The sequence below is a fragment of the Pongo pygmaeus genome, chromosome 1 (genome assembly GCF_028885625.2).
Source record: "Pongo pygmaeus isolate AG05252 chromosome 1, NHGRI_mPonPyg2-v2.0_pri, whole genome shotgun sequence".
Lineage (NCBI taxonomy): Eukaryota > Metazoa > Chordata > Mammalia > Primates > Hominidae > Pongo > Pongo pygmaeus.
In genome coordinates this window covers 190,812,531-190,830,157 of record NC_072373.2, presented here as the reverse complement: position 1 = coordinate 190,830,157, position 17,627 = coordinate 190,812,531, and the positions used below count along the sequence as shown (strand labels likewise).

Genomic DNA, 17,627 nt, shown 5'->3' with positions numbered 1-17,627 from the left:
ACTGCTTGCTGCCCTCTACTGCCCTATGGATATCTTACTGAGATCATTAATGAACCCTGACTGCCAAATATAACACTTTCCTACTAAGCTCTCAAAACAAGTAATGGAAAAAGCAACAATCTTATACTACTGAGCTCTCTCTCCTTCATATATCACTCCCCTTTGAGGTTTCAAGGGCACCATTCTTTCCAGGTTTTTCTTCCTATCCCACTAGACCTTCCTCCATCTACTTTACTGAGGCCAGCCACTGATCTATTAGCAGTATCTGTCACGAAACAATATTGAGAAATGGCAGTCTTTATGGCATCCGTCTGCCTTTTTGTATTATCAACTTTCTCTGGGTGACACCCATGGCTTCTACAACTACTGTTGTGCTGATAACTCCCAAAATCCATATCCACAATCTAGTTCTCTTTTTGTGGTGCCAGACCCGTATATTCAACTGTCTAGTGGACATTCCATCATCGAGCGGCACATAGCATATAGAAAAGTGGTTAACAGTAAGGATTCTCGTCAGGCATGGTGGCTCACGCCTGTAATCCCAGCACCGTGGGTGGCTGAGGCAGGCAGATCACTTGAGCCCAAAGTTCGAGACCAGCTGGGCAACATTGTGAGACTCTGTCTCTACAAAAAAAAAAAACCAAAAAACAAAAAACAAGAAAATTAGTCAGGCATGGTGGTGTGCACCTGTAGTCCCAACTACTCAGGAGGCTAAGATGGGAGGGTCATTTGAGCCCAAGAGGGCGAGCTGCAGTGGGCCATAATTGCACCACTAAACTCCAGCCTGGGCAGCATAACGAGGCAAGAAAGAAAGGAAAGAAAGAAAGGAAGGAAAGAAAGAAAGGAAAGAAGAGAGTGATAAAGAAAGGAAAGAAAAGAAGAAGGAAGGGAGGGAAGGAATGAAAGGAAAAAGAAAGAAAAGAAGAAAAGGAAAGAAAGAAGGAAAAGGAAAAGAAAGAAAGGGAGGAAAGGGAAGAAAAGAAAGAAAGAAAAAGAAAAGAAAAAAGAAAGGGAAGAGGGAGAGAGGGAGGGAGGGAAGGAAAGAAGGAAAGAAGAAAGGAAGGAAGGAGGAAGGTCAAGTTTTTCTTCTGGAACCTCAAGTTTCTCACATCTAACATCTCTTCTAGTTCTTTTTTTTTTTTAGACAGACTCTCTGTCTCCCAGGCTAGAGTGCAGTGGCATGATTTTGGCTCACTGCAACCTCCCCCTCCCAGGTTCAAGCGATTCTCCTATCTGAGCCTCCCAAGTAGCTGGGATTATAGGCACCTGTCACCACGCCCAGCTAATTTCTTCTAGTTTTAATAGTCCAAGCTTCAGGAGAAAAGATAGTTTTAGCAGAGGTAGATGAAAGGAAAAATTATTTTCTTAAAGATGTTGACACTCACTGGGAAGTTGATTTTCCTTTAGACAAATTCAACTGAGGAGATGTTGAAGAGTACGGGAAAGGCTGATTTCTTGACTAACTTTACTCTTTTAATTAAAAGAAAACTTTTTTTTAAACATAACTTCAGTAGGTTAGGACTAATAAGTTTGCTGCAGGAACATCAAGGCAATTACTCGTTTTAACTCCGGCAGAAATTCAACTGTAGATATGCTGAATAAACTGGACACATTAAGATACTCAGAAAGCAGGAGAAGGCCAGGCACAGTGGCTCACACCTGTAATCCCAACACCTTGGGAGGCCAAGATAGGAGGATCGCTTGAGCTCAGGAGTTTGAAACCAGCCTAGGCAACACAAAGACCCCATCTCTACAAAACAAAAACAAAAACAAAAAAACAGTTTTAATCAGCCAAGCATGGTGGCACGTGCCTATAGTTCTAGCTGCTCAGGAGACTGAGGTGGGAAGATTGCTTGAGCCAGGAGGTCAGGGCTGCTGTGAGCCATGACTGCACCACTGCACTCCAGCCTGGGTGACAAAGCGAGACACTGCCTCAAAAAATAAAATAAAAAAGCAGGAGACTCTGTGCCTGATCTGTTGAGTCAGTGTGATGAGACTCATGGTTTGGAATTCATAGTGCAGATTATGGCTTTTATTCTTTCCTACGGCTCTTCTCTTTAAGGGAAAAGGGACCAGAATCATATAAGGCCATAGTTTTCTTCTTTTGTTTTTTTGAGACGGAGTTTCGCTCTTGTTGCCCTTGCTGGAGTGCAGTGGCGCAATCTCGGCTCATCGCAAACTCCACCTCCTGGGTTCAAGTGATTCTCCTGCCTCAGCCTCCCGAGTGGCTGGGATTATAGGCATCCACCACCACGCCTGGCTAATTTTGTATTTTTAGTAGAGACGGGGTTTCTCCATGTTGGTCAGGCTAGTCTTGAACTCCCGACCTCAGGTGATCCGCCCACCTCGGCCTCCCAAAGTGCTGGGCTTACAGGGGTGAGCCACTGCGCCTGGCCAAGGCCATAGTTTTCAAACTGAGACGTGTATAACATACATGTGATACATTCTTCTCAAGTATCAATCTTACTAGGTAGTAGAAAAAAAAATTGAAACATTTTTACATCTAAACAAACATTAGGGCAGAGGATGCAAAATTGGCACACATTTTTAAGTTAAAACATGAGAAACTGCGACACAGAGCTTCTGCAGTGGCTGCTTGGAGTCCACCTGCAAACAAACACTGGAGAAGCATGACTGTAAGGAAATTCAGAACATGCATCCAGTCCAAACACCCAACATTTTATATTCGAGAATACTCAGGCTCCCCTGGCCATATAACTGGTTGGAAGCAGAGACAGGACTAATGCCAGGCTGCTCTGCCTATAACCCAAGCTATTTCTGCTGCCACTTACTAGAATTTTTATCCCCATTTGACTCTGGTGTATTTGTTTGCTTCAAGTAATGAATTCCTACTGAGGTGAAATTAAATTCCAGAAACTGAGGAAAAGACAGCTACCACACACTGAACCCCTTCAAGATTCTTTTTTTTTTTTTTTTTCGAGATGGTGTCTCGCTCTGTCGCCCAGGCTGGAGTGCAGTGACTCCATCTTGGCTCACTGCAAGCTCCACCTCCTAGGTTCATGCCATTCTCCTGCCTCAGCCTCCCAAGTAGCTGGGACTACAGGAGCCCGCCACCATGCCTGGCTTTTTTTTTTGTATTTTTAGTAGAGACGGGGTTTCACCGTGTTAGCCAGGATGGTCTCGATCTCCTGACCTCGTGATCCATAAAAGAAAAAAAAGATAAATTAAATTAGGCATTATAAAAATTTAGAACTTTTGCTCTGTGAAAGATACTGTGAAGAGAATGAAAAAATAAGCCACAGATTGGGAGAAAATATTTGCGAATAACATATCTGATACAGGATTTGTACCCAGGATATATATAAAGAACTCTTGGCCAGGCACAGTGGCTCACGCCTGTAATCCCTGTACTTTGGGAGGCCAAGGCAGGTGGATCATCTGAGGTCAGGAGTTCGAGACCAGCCTGCCCAACATGGTGAAACCCCATCTCTACTAAAAATACAAAAAATTAGCCAGGCGTGGTGGCAAGCACCTATAATCCCAGCTACTCAGGAGGTTGAGGCAGGAGAATCACTTGAATCCGGGAGGTGGAGATTGCAATGAGCCAAGATCGTGCCACTGCACTCCAGCCTGGGTGACAAGAGCAAAACTTCCTCTCAAAAAACAAACAAACAAAAAAACTCTTAAAATTCAACAATAAGAAAACAACCCCACTCCCGTGGGTAAAAGATCTGACAGACACTTCACCAAGGATATACAGATGGCAAATAAGGATATGAAAAGAAGCTCAACACGGGCTGGGCGTGGTGGCTCATGCCTGTAATCCCAGCACTTTGGGAGGCCGAGGTGGGTGGATCACCTGAAGTCAGGAGTTCTAGACCATCCTGGCCAATGTGGCGAAACCCCGTCTCTACTAAAAATATAAAAATCAGCTGGGTGTGGTGGCAGGCACGTGTAATCCCAGCTAGTCGCGAGGCTGAGGCAGGAAAATTGCTTGAACCCAGGAGGCAGAGGTTGCAGTGAGCCGAGATCGTGCCACTGCACTTCAGCCTGGGCAACAAGAGCAAAACTCTGTCTATAAAAAAAAAAAAAAAAAAGAAAAAGAAAAGAAAAGAAGCTCAACATCATTGGTCTTTAGGGAAATGTAAATTAATGACAATGAGATACCGGTACATACCTATTAGAACTGCTGAAATTAAAAGAAAAAAAAAAAGCCTGACAATACCAAATGCTGGAAAAAATATAGAGATACAGAGGAACAAGAATTCTCATTCACTACTGGGAGAAATACAAAATGGTACAGTCATTTTAGAAAACAGTTTGGTAGTCTCCTATAAAGTTAAACCATAAAGTTACCAAACAGCCTAGCAATCCCACTCTTAGGTATTCACTCAAATGAAATGTTCACACTAAAACCTGTACATGAATGTTTACAATAGCTTTCTTTATAATTACCAAAAACCAGAAACCCAGATGTCCTTTAATAGGTGAATAGACACCCTGCACGGTAGCTCACACCTGTAATCCCAGCACTTTAGGAGGCTGAGGTGGACGGATCACCTGAGATCAGGAGTTCAAGACCAGCCTGACCAATACGGAGAAACCCTGTCTCTATTAAAAATACAAAATTAGCTGGGCGTGGTCACACATGCCTTAATCTCAGCTATTCAGGAGGCTGAGGCAGGAGAATCATTTGAACCCGGGAGGCAGAGGTTGCAGTAAGCCCAGATCGCACCACTGCACTCCAGCCTGGGCAACAAGAGAGAAACTCCATCTCATAAAAAAAAAAAAGATGACTAGACAAACTATGGTACATCCAAACAATGGAATACTACTCAGCAATAAAGAGCATTGGACGCATGCAACAACATGGAAGAATTTTAAACGTATTTTGCCGGCCAGGCGCAGTGGCTCATGCCTATAATCGGAGCCTGAGGCAGGTGGATTGCTTGAGCTCAGGAGTTCCAGACCAGCCTGGGCAACGTGGTGAAACCGTCTCTACATAAAATACAAAAATGAGCCAGGTGTGGTGGCACACACCTATAGTCCCAGCTACTTGGGGTGCTGAGGTGGGAGGATTGCTTGAGCCCAGGAAGTTGAGGCTGCAGTGAGCCGAGATGGCACCACTGCACCCCACCCTGGGCAACAGAGTGAGACCCTGTCTCCAATCAATCAATCAATCAATCAATCTACCTTTAAAAAAATGTATTTTGCTAAGTGAAAAAAGCCAAACCTCAAAGGCTACATATTGTATGATTCCATTTTAAGACATTCTGGAAAAGGCAAAATAGGGATGGAAAACAGGTAAGTTGTTGCCAGAGACTGGGGGAGATAGAGGGGTTGACTACAAAGGGGCCACTATAAGGGATTTTTTAGGGTGATAGAACTGTTCAGTATGGTACTGTGGGGTATATATCTGACTCTATGCATCTGTCAAAACCCATAGAACTAAACATCATAAAGAGTACACTTTACTATATGTATGCAAAAAATTTTAAAAAATGTTTTTTTGAGACAGAGTCTCGCTTTGTTGTCCAGGCTAGAGTGCAGTGGCACCATCATGACTCACTGCAGCCTTGACCTCCCTGGCTCAAGCCATCCTCCTGCTTGAGCCAGGAGAAACTGGGACTACAGGTATGTGCTACCAGGCCTGACTAATTTTTTTTTTTTTTTTTTGGTAGAGATGGGCTCTCACTATGTTACCCAAGCTGATCTCAAACTTCTAGGCTCAAGCAATCTTCCCTCCTTGGCATCCCAAAGTGCTTGGATTAGAGGTGTGAACCACTGCAGCTGGCCACTATATGCAAATTTTTAAAAATAACCAGAATATCTGGGAACCCAGGATAGATACAGACTGTAACAAACGAAATCTAACGGCATTACAAACATCTGATACAACCTGAGGAGGAAAACAAAAGGAGCTGATCTAAGTAACTTCATAAAACAATGTTACTACTTGATACTGTAAGGATAAAAACAAACAAACTGTAGGCAAACATTGTACTCTAGTTGGTAAATTTGTTTCTCACAAGAGTAATCACTGAAAGTACAGGTTACACAAATAAGTAAATATACTATAGGGAATGAGAGCTAAATTTCTTACTCTGAGAAAGAAGTCACAAATAAGCAAGGGGGGAAAACTAGACTGAATCTTGTGGTGCTGGATTAGTCAGAGATATCAGTATAAACCCATGCTTATTTTAATATACATACAGATAGAGAAATACATATAGATGTATGTATATATAGATTAATATACATACATACATTTCCTAGCTCTTTCCACTGAAAGGGACTAGAAGCATCTTGTAGTACCAGACAGGAAGTACTAAACACACACACACACACACACACACACACACACACACAGAGAGAGAGAGATAGAGAGAGAAAGGAAGGAAGGAAGGAAGGAAGGAAGGAAGGGAGGGAGGGAGGGAAGAAGGGAACAAGGGAGGGAGGGGAAGGAAAAGGAAGAAAGGAAGAAAACAAAAAGAAAGAAAGAAAAGAAAGACTGATTAATGCTAAAATCAGAGGGTGAAACTTTAAGGAGAAATAGGACATCTGCATAGCCTGAGGGTATCTTCCCTAAAATATTTATTAATTACTGTGGTGCTTTTAACATATGTCCGCAAATTATTTGATAAGCTTTCATCCTGGAAATGAAGCTTAATTCTCCTTCTATTCAGTGTGGGCCAGACTTGGCAAATGATTTCCAACAAATATGACCAAGTACTGTCATTTTATGGAAATGGAAAAGAAAAATAACACGAAAAGGGAAAAATCGTGACTTTTTCAGTGGAGAAATGTGTATACAGTCTCAACCAAATGATCAAAGTTACCATCACCAGTAATAAGCCATGCTAATACTATGTTGATATCATACTTTGATGTGATCCAATGAGAAGAGTACTTCACTTCTGTGGTATACTTTCCCAAAATCCATAATGCCAAGTCTAATCATGAGAAACCAAAACCCAAATGGAGAGACATCTACAAAAGAGCTGACCAGTACCCTTCACAAGTATCAAGGTTGTAAAAGACAAGGAAAGACTGAAAACTGTCAAAGATTGGAGGACACTAAGGATACATGATGACTAACTGCAGTATGGTATCCTAAATTGAATCCTGAAATGGAAAAGGGACATAAGTGAAAAAACTGGTGAAATCCAAGACTACAATTTAGTTAATAGTATTGTACCTATATCAATTTCTTAGTTTTAATAAATGTACCATGATGATGTAAGATATTAATATTAGGACAAGGTAGATGAAGGGTATACAGGAACTCTTGGTACTATCTTTGAAACTCTTGTGTAAATCTACAACTATTTCAGGCCAGGCGCAGTGGCTCACACCTGTAATCCCAGCACTTTGGGAGGCTGAGATGGACGGATCACCTGAGGTCGGGAGTTCGAGACCAGCCTGACCCACATGGAGAAACCCCATCTCTACTAAAAATACAAAATTAGCTGGTTGTGGTGGCGTATGCCTGTAGTCCCAGCTACTCAGGAGGCTGGGGCAGGAGAATTGCTTGAACCCGGGAGGTGGAGGTTGCAGTGAGCCGAGATCATACCATTGCACTCCAGCCTGGGCAACAAGAGTGAAACTCTGTCTCAAAAAAATAAAAATAAAAATAAAAATCTACAACTATTTCAAAATCAAAATTAAACCTATAATCTCAGCTACTTGGAAGGTGAAGTGGGACGACTGCTTGAGCCCAGGAGTTTGAAACCAGCCTGGGTAACACAGTGAGACCCTGTCTCCATCAATCAATAAATAAAAAATTATAAAAACAATAATATAGGACAGTTTCTTAACTTCAGTACAATTAATATTTGGGGCCAAATAATTCTGTTATGGGAAATTGTCCTGTGCCTACTAGAATGTTAGCAATGTCTCTGGCCTCTACCCATTAGATGCCAGGAACCCACCTCCCCAGTTATTAGAACCAAAATGTCTCCAGGGATTGCCAAACGTCCCCTAGGAGGCCAAATCACCCCAAGTTGAGACTACTGATATAGCTATATACATTAACATATAAAGATATCCATAACATAGTGTTTAAAGAAAATAGAATAGCATCTAACCTCTGAGTCAATTTATGTAATAACATATACACACATGACACATGTGCTTAAATATATATACAAATGTCTGGAAGGATGTGAACCAAAATCATTACTCCAGGATGCTAAGACTATGGTTATATTGTCTTTGTACTTTTCAGTATTATTGGATTTTTTTAATAAGCATGTCTCATTTTTCTTTTCTTTTTTTTTTTGAGATGGAGTTTCGCTCTTGTTGCCCAGACTGGAGTGCAATGGTGCGAACTCGACTCACTGCAACCTCCGCCTCCCGGATTCAAGTGATTCTCCTGCCTTAGTCTCCTGAGTAGCTGGGATTACAGGCATGCACCACCATGCTTGACTAATTTTTTTGCATTTTTAGTGGAGATAGGGTTTCTCCATGTTGGTCAGGCTGGTCTCGAGCTCCTGACCTCAGGTGATCTGCCCGCCTCAGCCTCCCAAAGTGCTGGAATTACAGGCGTGAGCCACTGTGCCCAGCCCCTGCATGTCTCATTTTTCTGAACACAAAAATGCTTTGTTCTCGATTTTTTCATAGTCCTTCCAATTCAATAACCAAAATCCTGTTGGTTCTGTTTCCAAAATATCAAAATGGTTACCTATTCTCTCCAGCCAAAGCCCAACTCCAGCCTCTCTCACCCAGACTAATGTAACAGAATCCTAAACTGTTTTTCCTTCTCTAACCCACTCTCCACCCAGTTATTTCATAAAATAGATTTACAGGCCAGGAGCAGTGGCTCACATCTGTAATTCCAACCCTTTGGGAGCCCGAGGCAGGCAGATCACAAGGTCAGGAGTTCGAGACCAGCCTGACCAACATAGTGAAACCCCGTCTCTACCAAAAATACAAAAATTAGCCAGGCGTGGTGGCATGCATCTGTAATCCCAGCTACCCAGGAGGCTAAGGCAGGAGACATGCTTGAACCCGGGAGGTGGAGGTTGCAGTGAGCTGAGATTGCGCCACTGCACTCCAGCCTGGGCGACAGAGGGAGACTCCGTCTCAAAAAAAAAAAAAAAATAGACTTACTACCACTTCCCTCTTTAAAACCTCAAACCTCATGGCATGACTTTTGAGGGCCTCAAAAATTTGTTCCCAGGGTCTATATTTTTAGTTTTACCTCCTACCACTGTCCCTCAAGTACCCTCTATGCCAGATAGTTGCTGGTCATTCCTTGAAAACATAGCATGCATTTTCTTAACTTTGCCCATACTGTTCTTTTGTCAGTAATATTATTCTTCCCACTTCTCTGCTTGATAAAATGTACACAGTGGTACAGAGGAAAAGAATGGGATGGAGGATAAATGAATAAATAAATAAGAGTTAGAGGGAAAAGTATAAAACAGCATGGAGATGAGGATTTAATAAAGTAATTTTTGGTAGGGATGAGACAATAACAGCACCCACGTCAAAAGGCTATGGTGAGGATATTAGATAATATTTGTCAAACTTTTAGAACAGTACCTGACACATATATTATTCTTGCTATTATCTTCAGTAGTATAATTATTATGATCATTCCTGCAGTGAGGGCTTGAACTCTGACTGCCACAATGAGGGAGGTACAGGGAGGCTGCTACTCACAAGCAGAGCCCCAAAGGGATCAAGAGGCCAACAGGGTCCTGGTCTGATTCAAGTTTCTGAGGAATCCAAAACTACACAGAAAAACAAAACCAATTCCATTAAATCACAATGGAGCACATATGTGAATTCCTATATACCCCAAGTAACTTTTACTCCTCAAATATATATTTCTTTTTGAAGTGGAGCTGCTTCAACACCCTGCCTCAGGCACTGAAACATCAGGGTAGCACTCATCCTCATGAATCTGAATCTGCAAGCCTCATCTGTGCTGTCCTATGGTTTCCTACTTGGCCAGTAGTCACTTCTCCTTCCTTATATAACACAGATTTCACTCCAAAGTTCTCCCTGTAGGTGCAAAAACATGACCACATATGTACAACATACACAGCTTAATACTGTAGCCAAAGGAAAACTAAATTCACTTACAATGGAGGTGAACCAAGGGACCTAGAAACTCATTATTTATATGTGTATATATATATCTATATATATATATGAATGATGAGTCGAAAATTTTGAGATTTCCTTTTTAGCCTCTTGTAAGTCTCAGTCCTTCTAAAACACTGCCTTTGGCTGGGTGCAGTGGCTCACGCTTGTAATCACAGCACTTTGAGAGGCCGAGGCTGGTGGATCACCTGAGGTCAGGAGATCGAGACCATCCTGGCTAACACGGTGAAACCCTGTCTCTACTAAAAATACAAAAAATTAGCCAGGCGTGGTGGCGGGTGCCTGTAGTCCCAGCGACTCAGGAGGCTGAGGCAGGAGAATGGCTAGAACTTGGGAGGCTTAGGTTGCAGTGAGCTGAGATGGAGTCACTGCACTCCAGCCTGACACAGCAAGACTCCATCTCAAAAAAAAAAAAAAAAAAAAAAGGACTGCCTTTGTCAGTTGTGGCAAATAGCTTCCAGATAGACCCCATTTCTCCTGGTTAATGGGTCTTAAAAAAAAAAAAAAAAAAACAGGTCTTCAAGCCTTTTATTTCACATTTTATTACGCCACTGTGATCCACCATCCCATCTCTCCTTTCATATCCCTCCCCCAAGCATCCCATATCTCCCTTGATCAGACAGTCTTTTGGTACAAACACTGCTCCTACAGTATGTCCCAAAGCAGACAAAAAGAATACAGAGGCCAGGTGGGGTAGCTCATGCCTGTAATCCTAGCACTTTGGGAGGCCAATGCAGGAGGATCACTTGGCGCCAAGAGTTCAAGACCAGCCTGGGCAACATGGTGTTTCTATTAAAAAAAAAAAAAAAAAAAAAAGAACAAAGAGCTCCACATCTATTAGATGACAAGATGACACATATTCTGCTTGCTTACTAGTCAGACTGCCAAAAATCATTTGTTTCTCCTCTTGTAGGTTTAAACAAACACAAAAGGAACTGTGCTCCTATGTACGGCTACTGCTTCCCCACAGGACTTGAAAAACTGAGGCATTAGAGACACTTCCTCTCTATAAACCGGAACAGAACACTTTGTTTCTTTTCTCTTAGCATATAGTTGGTAGTTTGTATTTCCAGGCCATCATTGTACATGTTTGGCAAGGGCCTTCAATTTTCCCAGTACAATGTTTCATCCAGTCACTGAAGGCCCAGCATTGTACCTTGAATTTACAAGCCAAGAAAAAGACTCAGACTGAAAAGAAGACCTTCGGTATCATCTTCCTGAAATATATCAGACTCTACCAACGAGTTAGAAGACCCAGATCCAATTCCCAGTGTCTTGCAGTGTGATCTCTAGACAGCTCTTTAATCTTTCTGTAGCTCCAGTTTTTCCATCCTGGAAAACAGGGATTGTATTACCTGTCCCTCCTTGAATTCAGACTCTTACTACTGAATGAAAATATTTTTATTTCTATAATTTGTGAAACAACCAGCATTCAGAAGACTCAGAAAATAAAGCACAAATGTTGTTTCTCACTTCTGTCAGAATGGCCATGTAGAAATCCTCAGCAAAACCCAAGAGAAATCCCAAAGAAGGTAATCCCCACAGAAAGTAGTTCTGACTTCCTAATCCACAACTACCTTGCATAAGAATCATGGAAGGGCATGTGTTTTCAGGACCTCCTGGGGCTGTGTCATAGGAAAAAAAAGAAAAAGAAAAAAGAACACTGGGAAGAAAGAGGACAGGCAGGACCTTCAGATGCTAGATGGCTACAGAAGCAAGTCACTGCATATCAGGCTACATGAAGAAATGATCACTATAGACACAATACCCTTAACAACCCCATTGTAGTTTTACTTCAAAGCTTAAAGTACTTATTCAATGTTTACAAAAACAAATACTTTCTCTGGTTAGGAACTGCCCTGTAGGTGCTTAGGGTTGACCTTGGGTAGGTGTTTCCTTGGATGACCCTACAGTTTAAAGCAGGACAAAGGGGTGACAAAAGCAGTATGAAGTACGAGACAATTTAACATTTAAGATAGTGTTGTACAATAGTTTTTGAGTTACTGGTACACTTCTGAATAGAAAATTTTCAGCAGCGCACCAAAAGGAATTATTAAAATGCAAATATTGGTTTTAAAAAACCTAATTTAGAAACTTGAAAAAACTTTCTAGTGATCACACTTTCTATTTGGTCACCCTTTGGTGTGTTACAACAAAGAAGTTTACTGTTCTGTCTAGGCTCTCCACAAGTCCAAGTTTACCCTTTGTTCCAATAAACACTATCTGTCTTTGATACGAACTTGACATTAGATTCTATTAATATCTCTTAGCTGCAGCAAATTTTATCCCCAAAGTACATCGGGTGGCTTCCAGTTAGCTCAACCCTCCACTTGACAGATATCACTATGAATTAACACTGTGATTTACAATATGAATCCTAAAATACATCTTTTTCCTGATCAAAATGTTGCACACTCCTAAGAAGGATGACTGGCATACAAGTTAAAAACTCCCGGCCTGGCTCAGTGGCTCATGCCTGTAATCTCAGCATTTTGGGAGGCCAAGGCTGGCGGATTACGAGGTCAAGAGATCGAGACCATCCTAGCTAACACAGTGAAACCCCGTCTCTATTAAAAATACAAAAAATTAGCCAGGCGTGGTGGCACATGCTTATAGTCCCAGCTACTCGGGAGGCTGAGGCAGGAGAATCGCTTGAACATGGGAGGCAGAGGTTGCAGTGAGCCAAGATCATGAGCCTGGGTGACAGAGCGAGACTCCATCTTAAAACAAACAAACAAACAAACAAATAAAAAACTCCCTACTGATTGAACCCCACAGCCCCTGGTCATCTTAAAGGAAATGGCTTTGTGTAGCAGATATGCCACTGGGCATGGAAAGCAGAAACTTTCATGTTCAGACTCCAGGTCTGCTACTTAGTCTAAGACCTTAGGCCTATTTTCTTAACTGTGAAGTGATAATATCCATTTTATGAGGCTATTGTGAGGATTTTAAAAATATATATATATCACCAGCACAGTGTTCCATGCCTATAGTCCCAGCTACTTGAGACAGGAGGACTGCTTGAACTCAGGAGTTCAAAGTTATAGCAGTGCCAGGTGCAGTGTCTCACGCCTGTAATCCCAGCACTTTGGGAGGCCAAGGCAGGCGGATCACCTGAGGTCAGGAGTTCCAGACCAGCCTGGCCAACATGGTGAAACCCCGACTCTACTAAAAATACAAAATTAGCCAGGTGCAGTGGTACATGCCTGTAGTCCCAGCTACTAGGGAGGCTGAGGCAGGAGAATCACTTAACCTGGGAAGTGGAGGTTGCAGTGAGCCAAGATGGTGTCACTGCATTCCAGCCTGGGCCACAATAGCGAAACTCCACCTCAAAAAAAAAAAAAAAAAAAAAAAGGCCGAGCGTGGTGGCTCACGCCTGTAATCCCAGCATTTTGGGAGGTCAAGGTGGGCGGATCACGAGGTCAAGAGATCGAGATCATCATGGCCAACATGGTGAAACCCCGTCTCTACTAAAAATACAAAAATTAGCTGGGCCTGGTGGCATGTGACTGTAGTCCCAGCTGCTCGAGAGGCTGAGGCAGGACAATCACTGGAATTCTGGAGGCGGAGGTTGCAGTGAGCTGAGACAGTGCCACTGTACTCCAGCCTGGTGACAGAGCAATACTCCGTCTCAAACAACAACAACAACAACAACAACAACAAAAACAAAGTTATAGCAGTGAGCTATGATCACACCACTGCATTCCAGCCAGGGCAATAGAGCAAGACCTCAAATAAAAAAAATAAAAAAATAAAAAAAAAAAAGAAGAAACTGTAAACATTTGGTAAACGGTGCTTTGCAAATTTGAGTTGTTGATCTTTATTATTGCTTTGGCTATGCAGTTACTTGAAATTGAAAATGTTATTTCAAGTAGCTGGTGATTCAACATCAATAATATCATTTTGTTTACATGTTTACCAAATACTACTGAGTCAACCTCAAGTCAATGAAAAGCAGCATCTCCTTTCACTGGTTGAAAACACAAGTTGGGCCAGGCGCAGTGGCTCATGCCTCTAATCCCAGCACTTTGGGAGGCCAAGGCGGGTGGATCACAAGGTCAAGAGTTTGAGACTAGCCTGGCCAACATGGTGAAACCCTATCTCTACTAAGAATACAAAAATTAGCCGTGCATGGTGGCGGGCGTCTGTAATTCCAGCTACTCGGGAGGCTGAGGCAGGAGAATTGCTTGAACCTGGGAGGCAGAGGCGGCAGTGAGCAGAGATTGCGCCACTGCACTCCAGCCTGGGCGACAGAGCAAGACTCCGTTTCGAAAAAAGAAGAAAAGAAAAAAGATAGAAAGAAACATTTCTATGGTACACAGCTATGAGTAACGAGACATAATAGCTACTATAGAGCTATATCCAACCCTCACTGCCAGAACCCAGTAACCTACTTAAAAACAGATGTAAGGCCGGGTGCAGTGCCTCATGCTTGTAATCCTAGCGCTTTGGGAGGCTGGAGTGGGTGGATCACCTGAGGTCAAGAGTTCGAGACCAGTCTGGCCAACACGGCGAAACTCCATCTCTACTAAAAATACAAAACTTAGCTGGGTGTGGGACAGGTGCCTGTAATCCCAGCTACTTGGGAGGCTGAGGCAGGAGAATCCTTGAACCCAGGAGGCAGAGGTTGCAGTGAGCCAAGACTGCGCCACTGCACTCCAGCCTGGGCAACAAGAGCGAAACTCTGTCTCCAAAAAAAAAAAAAGAAGAAAGAAATGATAGAACATAAATATTGGCATGGACCTTAGATGTCATCAGTGTAACTCCATCTTACTGAAACTCTTATTGCTTAAGTCTCTGAGGTATCAGACCAAAGATCTACTATTATACCATTCTTGGATATTTTTTATCCAAGTACCATACATACTGCTCACAAATGAATGTTCCTTACACACTGCCTTCATCATGTTGCTCATCTCACATTCCATATCTACAATTGAACAATCTCCTTTTACTATCCTACCTACACACTATGGCCATTTCACCTTCTAAATCTTCATCTTCATTCATGTTTCTTTTTTTTTTTTTAAGACTAGTCATGTACAGTAGTGAGAAAGGGCCAAAGAGTAGAAAAAGGAGTTCCATCTGTAACTGACTGTGAACAATCAACTGAGACAACTCAATACCTTTGGACCAGCTTCATGTTCTTTCCTTTAATAAGCTTTTTCTTCTTTCTTACCTATCCAAACTTGACCTATTTCTCAAGCCCTTTTTCAGAGAGCTTTCCGTACTAAGCCAGCCTTCGATAATTTCTCCTGTCTCAGAAATTCTATAATACTTGTCATAAAATCTAGCATTTGTAGTCTCTCTCCTCCCATCATCTTGCAAATCCATTAATATCTCTGTCCAAACATTTATTAGCTCCGCCTTGTTTTATGTTCAGCTGGACTAAAACTCAAGGGCAGAAATTATGATTTTGTCTCTCCAGTAGGGCCTTGCAGAAGATAGCAGCTACCGTATTTTTAGCTCTTATTATGTGCCATATATTGTATTAAGTACTGCACATACTTTATCTCATTTAATCATCACAATAATGTTGTGTTACTGATATTATTCTTCCTACTTTACAGAAGAAGAAACAAAGGCATGAAGAGTTTAGGCTATAGCTGCATATCTTGGAAAAGACAGCTGGGATTTGAGGTAAACTGTCTTCTGAAGCTGGCACAAAGTAGACTGCAAACAAATTATTTGTTGAATTATCCGATCGTTTCATGTGTGCTGATGGTCTTGTCATGCCACATAAACTAATGAAAGCAGAAACTACGCTCACTGGCTTCTGGGTGAGTTGGGGAAAGGAACTGCCCTTCTTTGCTGAGTACTCATCAGGTGCTATGTTCAGTGCCAGGCATTTCATGTTCAACATCTCATTTACTCTGTGAAGACTCATAACTGTAAATTCTCTTCAACAAATAGCTGCTGTAGTTCCTCCATCAGAGATTTACCCAAAATGTCACCCACTACCCACTCTTAATGGAGCAAAATGCTCCCAGATGTGATGTATACCCCTTCTGGGCCTCCCAGCTCGAAGAAGAGGACAAAGCCCCTTCAACTTTAAATCAGCCATTATGATTTAAAACCTCTGCTTAAAAAAGCATTTACCACGAGTCTGGCCTTATTCCGGACAGGGCACTCTGTTCTTCGTTCTAACGCTCATGATCCCATTTATTAAGCACTATAACCTTGTGCGGTAGGTGACATTTTCCTCACTTCACAGATACATAAAATAACGTCCAAATAAACGACATTGTTGATCCGAAGTCACATGGCCAATGGCGGATTCAGGACTAGAATCCAGGTCTCCTGACTGTCAACCCTATTCCACTCCCCCAGCAGACACCATAGGTGGTATCCAATTTATCCTGATCTCGCTGGGTTAGGGTTAGAGTTACAACAAAAGCTCTGGAATAATTTTTATTCAAAAGATATTTACTGGATACCTATCTGTCGACCTTGTAGGTTCAAATACCATGTCTTCCACTTATTTGCTATGTGACATGGAAAAAGTCGTTTCACCTCCCTAAGCCCCAATTCCCTTCTCCACAAAAGGAGATAATAGTATCTACCAAACAGTAACGTCGTGAGGAGTTGATGAGACGATGATAAGGGAAACATCTGGCACTGTGTCTGGCATGCGGCGGGCGCTTAGTAAGTATGGGCTCCCTTTACCTACTCCCTCCGCCCCTACAAGCCTCGGGGTTCACCCTTTAAGACCTTTGCCACAGGGTGTCCACGCGGCCTCCGGGGTTCCCAGGCGCCCGGGCCAGCCGCACTGCCATACCTGCATGGAGTCAGCGCTGACGATCTCACCGCCGAGCCGCTGGCCTAGCTGCAACGCCAGCGTGGATTTGCCGGTGCCCGTGGCCCCGAGAATCACTACAAGAGGTAGGGTCCGTTGCAGGCCCCTGAGCCCACTGCCCACAGGAATTGCTCGTGCAGCCGCCACGGACGCCATCTTATGGCAGTCTGCGCTTGCGCCGGAGCAGCTGTCCCCATGGCAACCGTCTATGCGCCTGCGCGGATCTCAGGCTTTGTAGCAAGGTTGCTTAGGTAGGAGGGAGCGGCAGGACCCGGGCGACATGACTGCAGTCAACTAACTGGTGTCAGAACCTCAACTACCTGCCGTCTTTTTTTTTTTTCTTCTTCTTATTTGGAGACGGGGTCTCCCTCTGTCGCCCGGGCTGGAGTGCAGTGGCGCGATCTCGGCTCACTGCAACCTCCGCCTTCTGGGTTCAAGAGATTCTCCTGCCTCAGCTTCCCGAGTAGCTGGGACTACAGGCGCCCGCCACCATGCCCGGCTAATTTTTTGTATTTTAGTAGACACGAGGTTTCACCATGTTGCCCAGGGTGGTCTCGAACTGCTGAGCTCAGGCAGTCCACCCGCCTCGGCCTCCCGAAGTGCTGGAATTACAGGCGTGCGCCACTGCGCCGGGCCACCTGCCGTCTTGAATGGTAGATGGCAGCCCTATCTAAATAGATCCGTCCCCATTCTTCTTTCACAGCACTCAAGTTATTTTTCTTCACAGTACTTATTACAATATAAAATTATAAATAGG

The 17,627-nt window shown here is 43.0% G+C and overlaps 1 protein-coding gene across 4 annotated transcripts in view; it reads right to left on the bottom strand.

The window, feature by feature from the left end:
• Positions 1-17,052, bottom strand: part of TRIT1 (tRNA isopentenyltransferase 1) — a 41,137-nt gene extending 24,085 nt beyond the window's left edge. For 3 of the 4 annotated variants that reach the window (XM_054493427.2, XM_054493437.2, XM_054493445.2), the window contains exon 1: positions 16,853-17,052. In XM_054493427.2, coding sequence (XP_054349402.1) covers positions 16,853-17,026 — 174 coding nt within the window. In that variant the 5' untranslated portion in view covers positions 17,027-17,052. Of the gene's footprint in view, positions 1-9,507; positions 9,626-16,852 lie in introns of those variants that run through there. The other variant, XM_063665686.1, reaches the window with a different exon arrangement.
• Between the last annotated feature and the right edge of the window lie 575 nt (positions 17,053-17,627).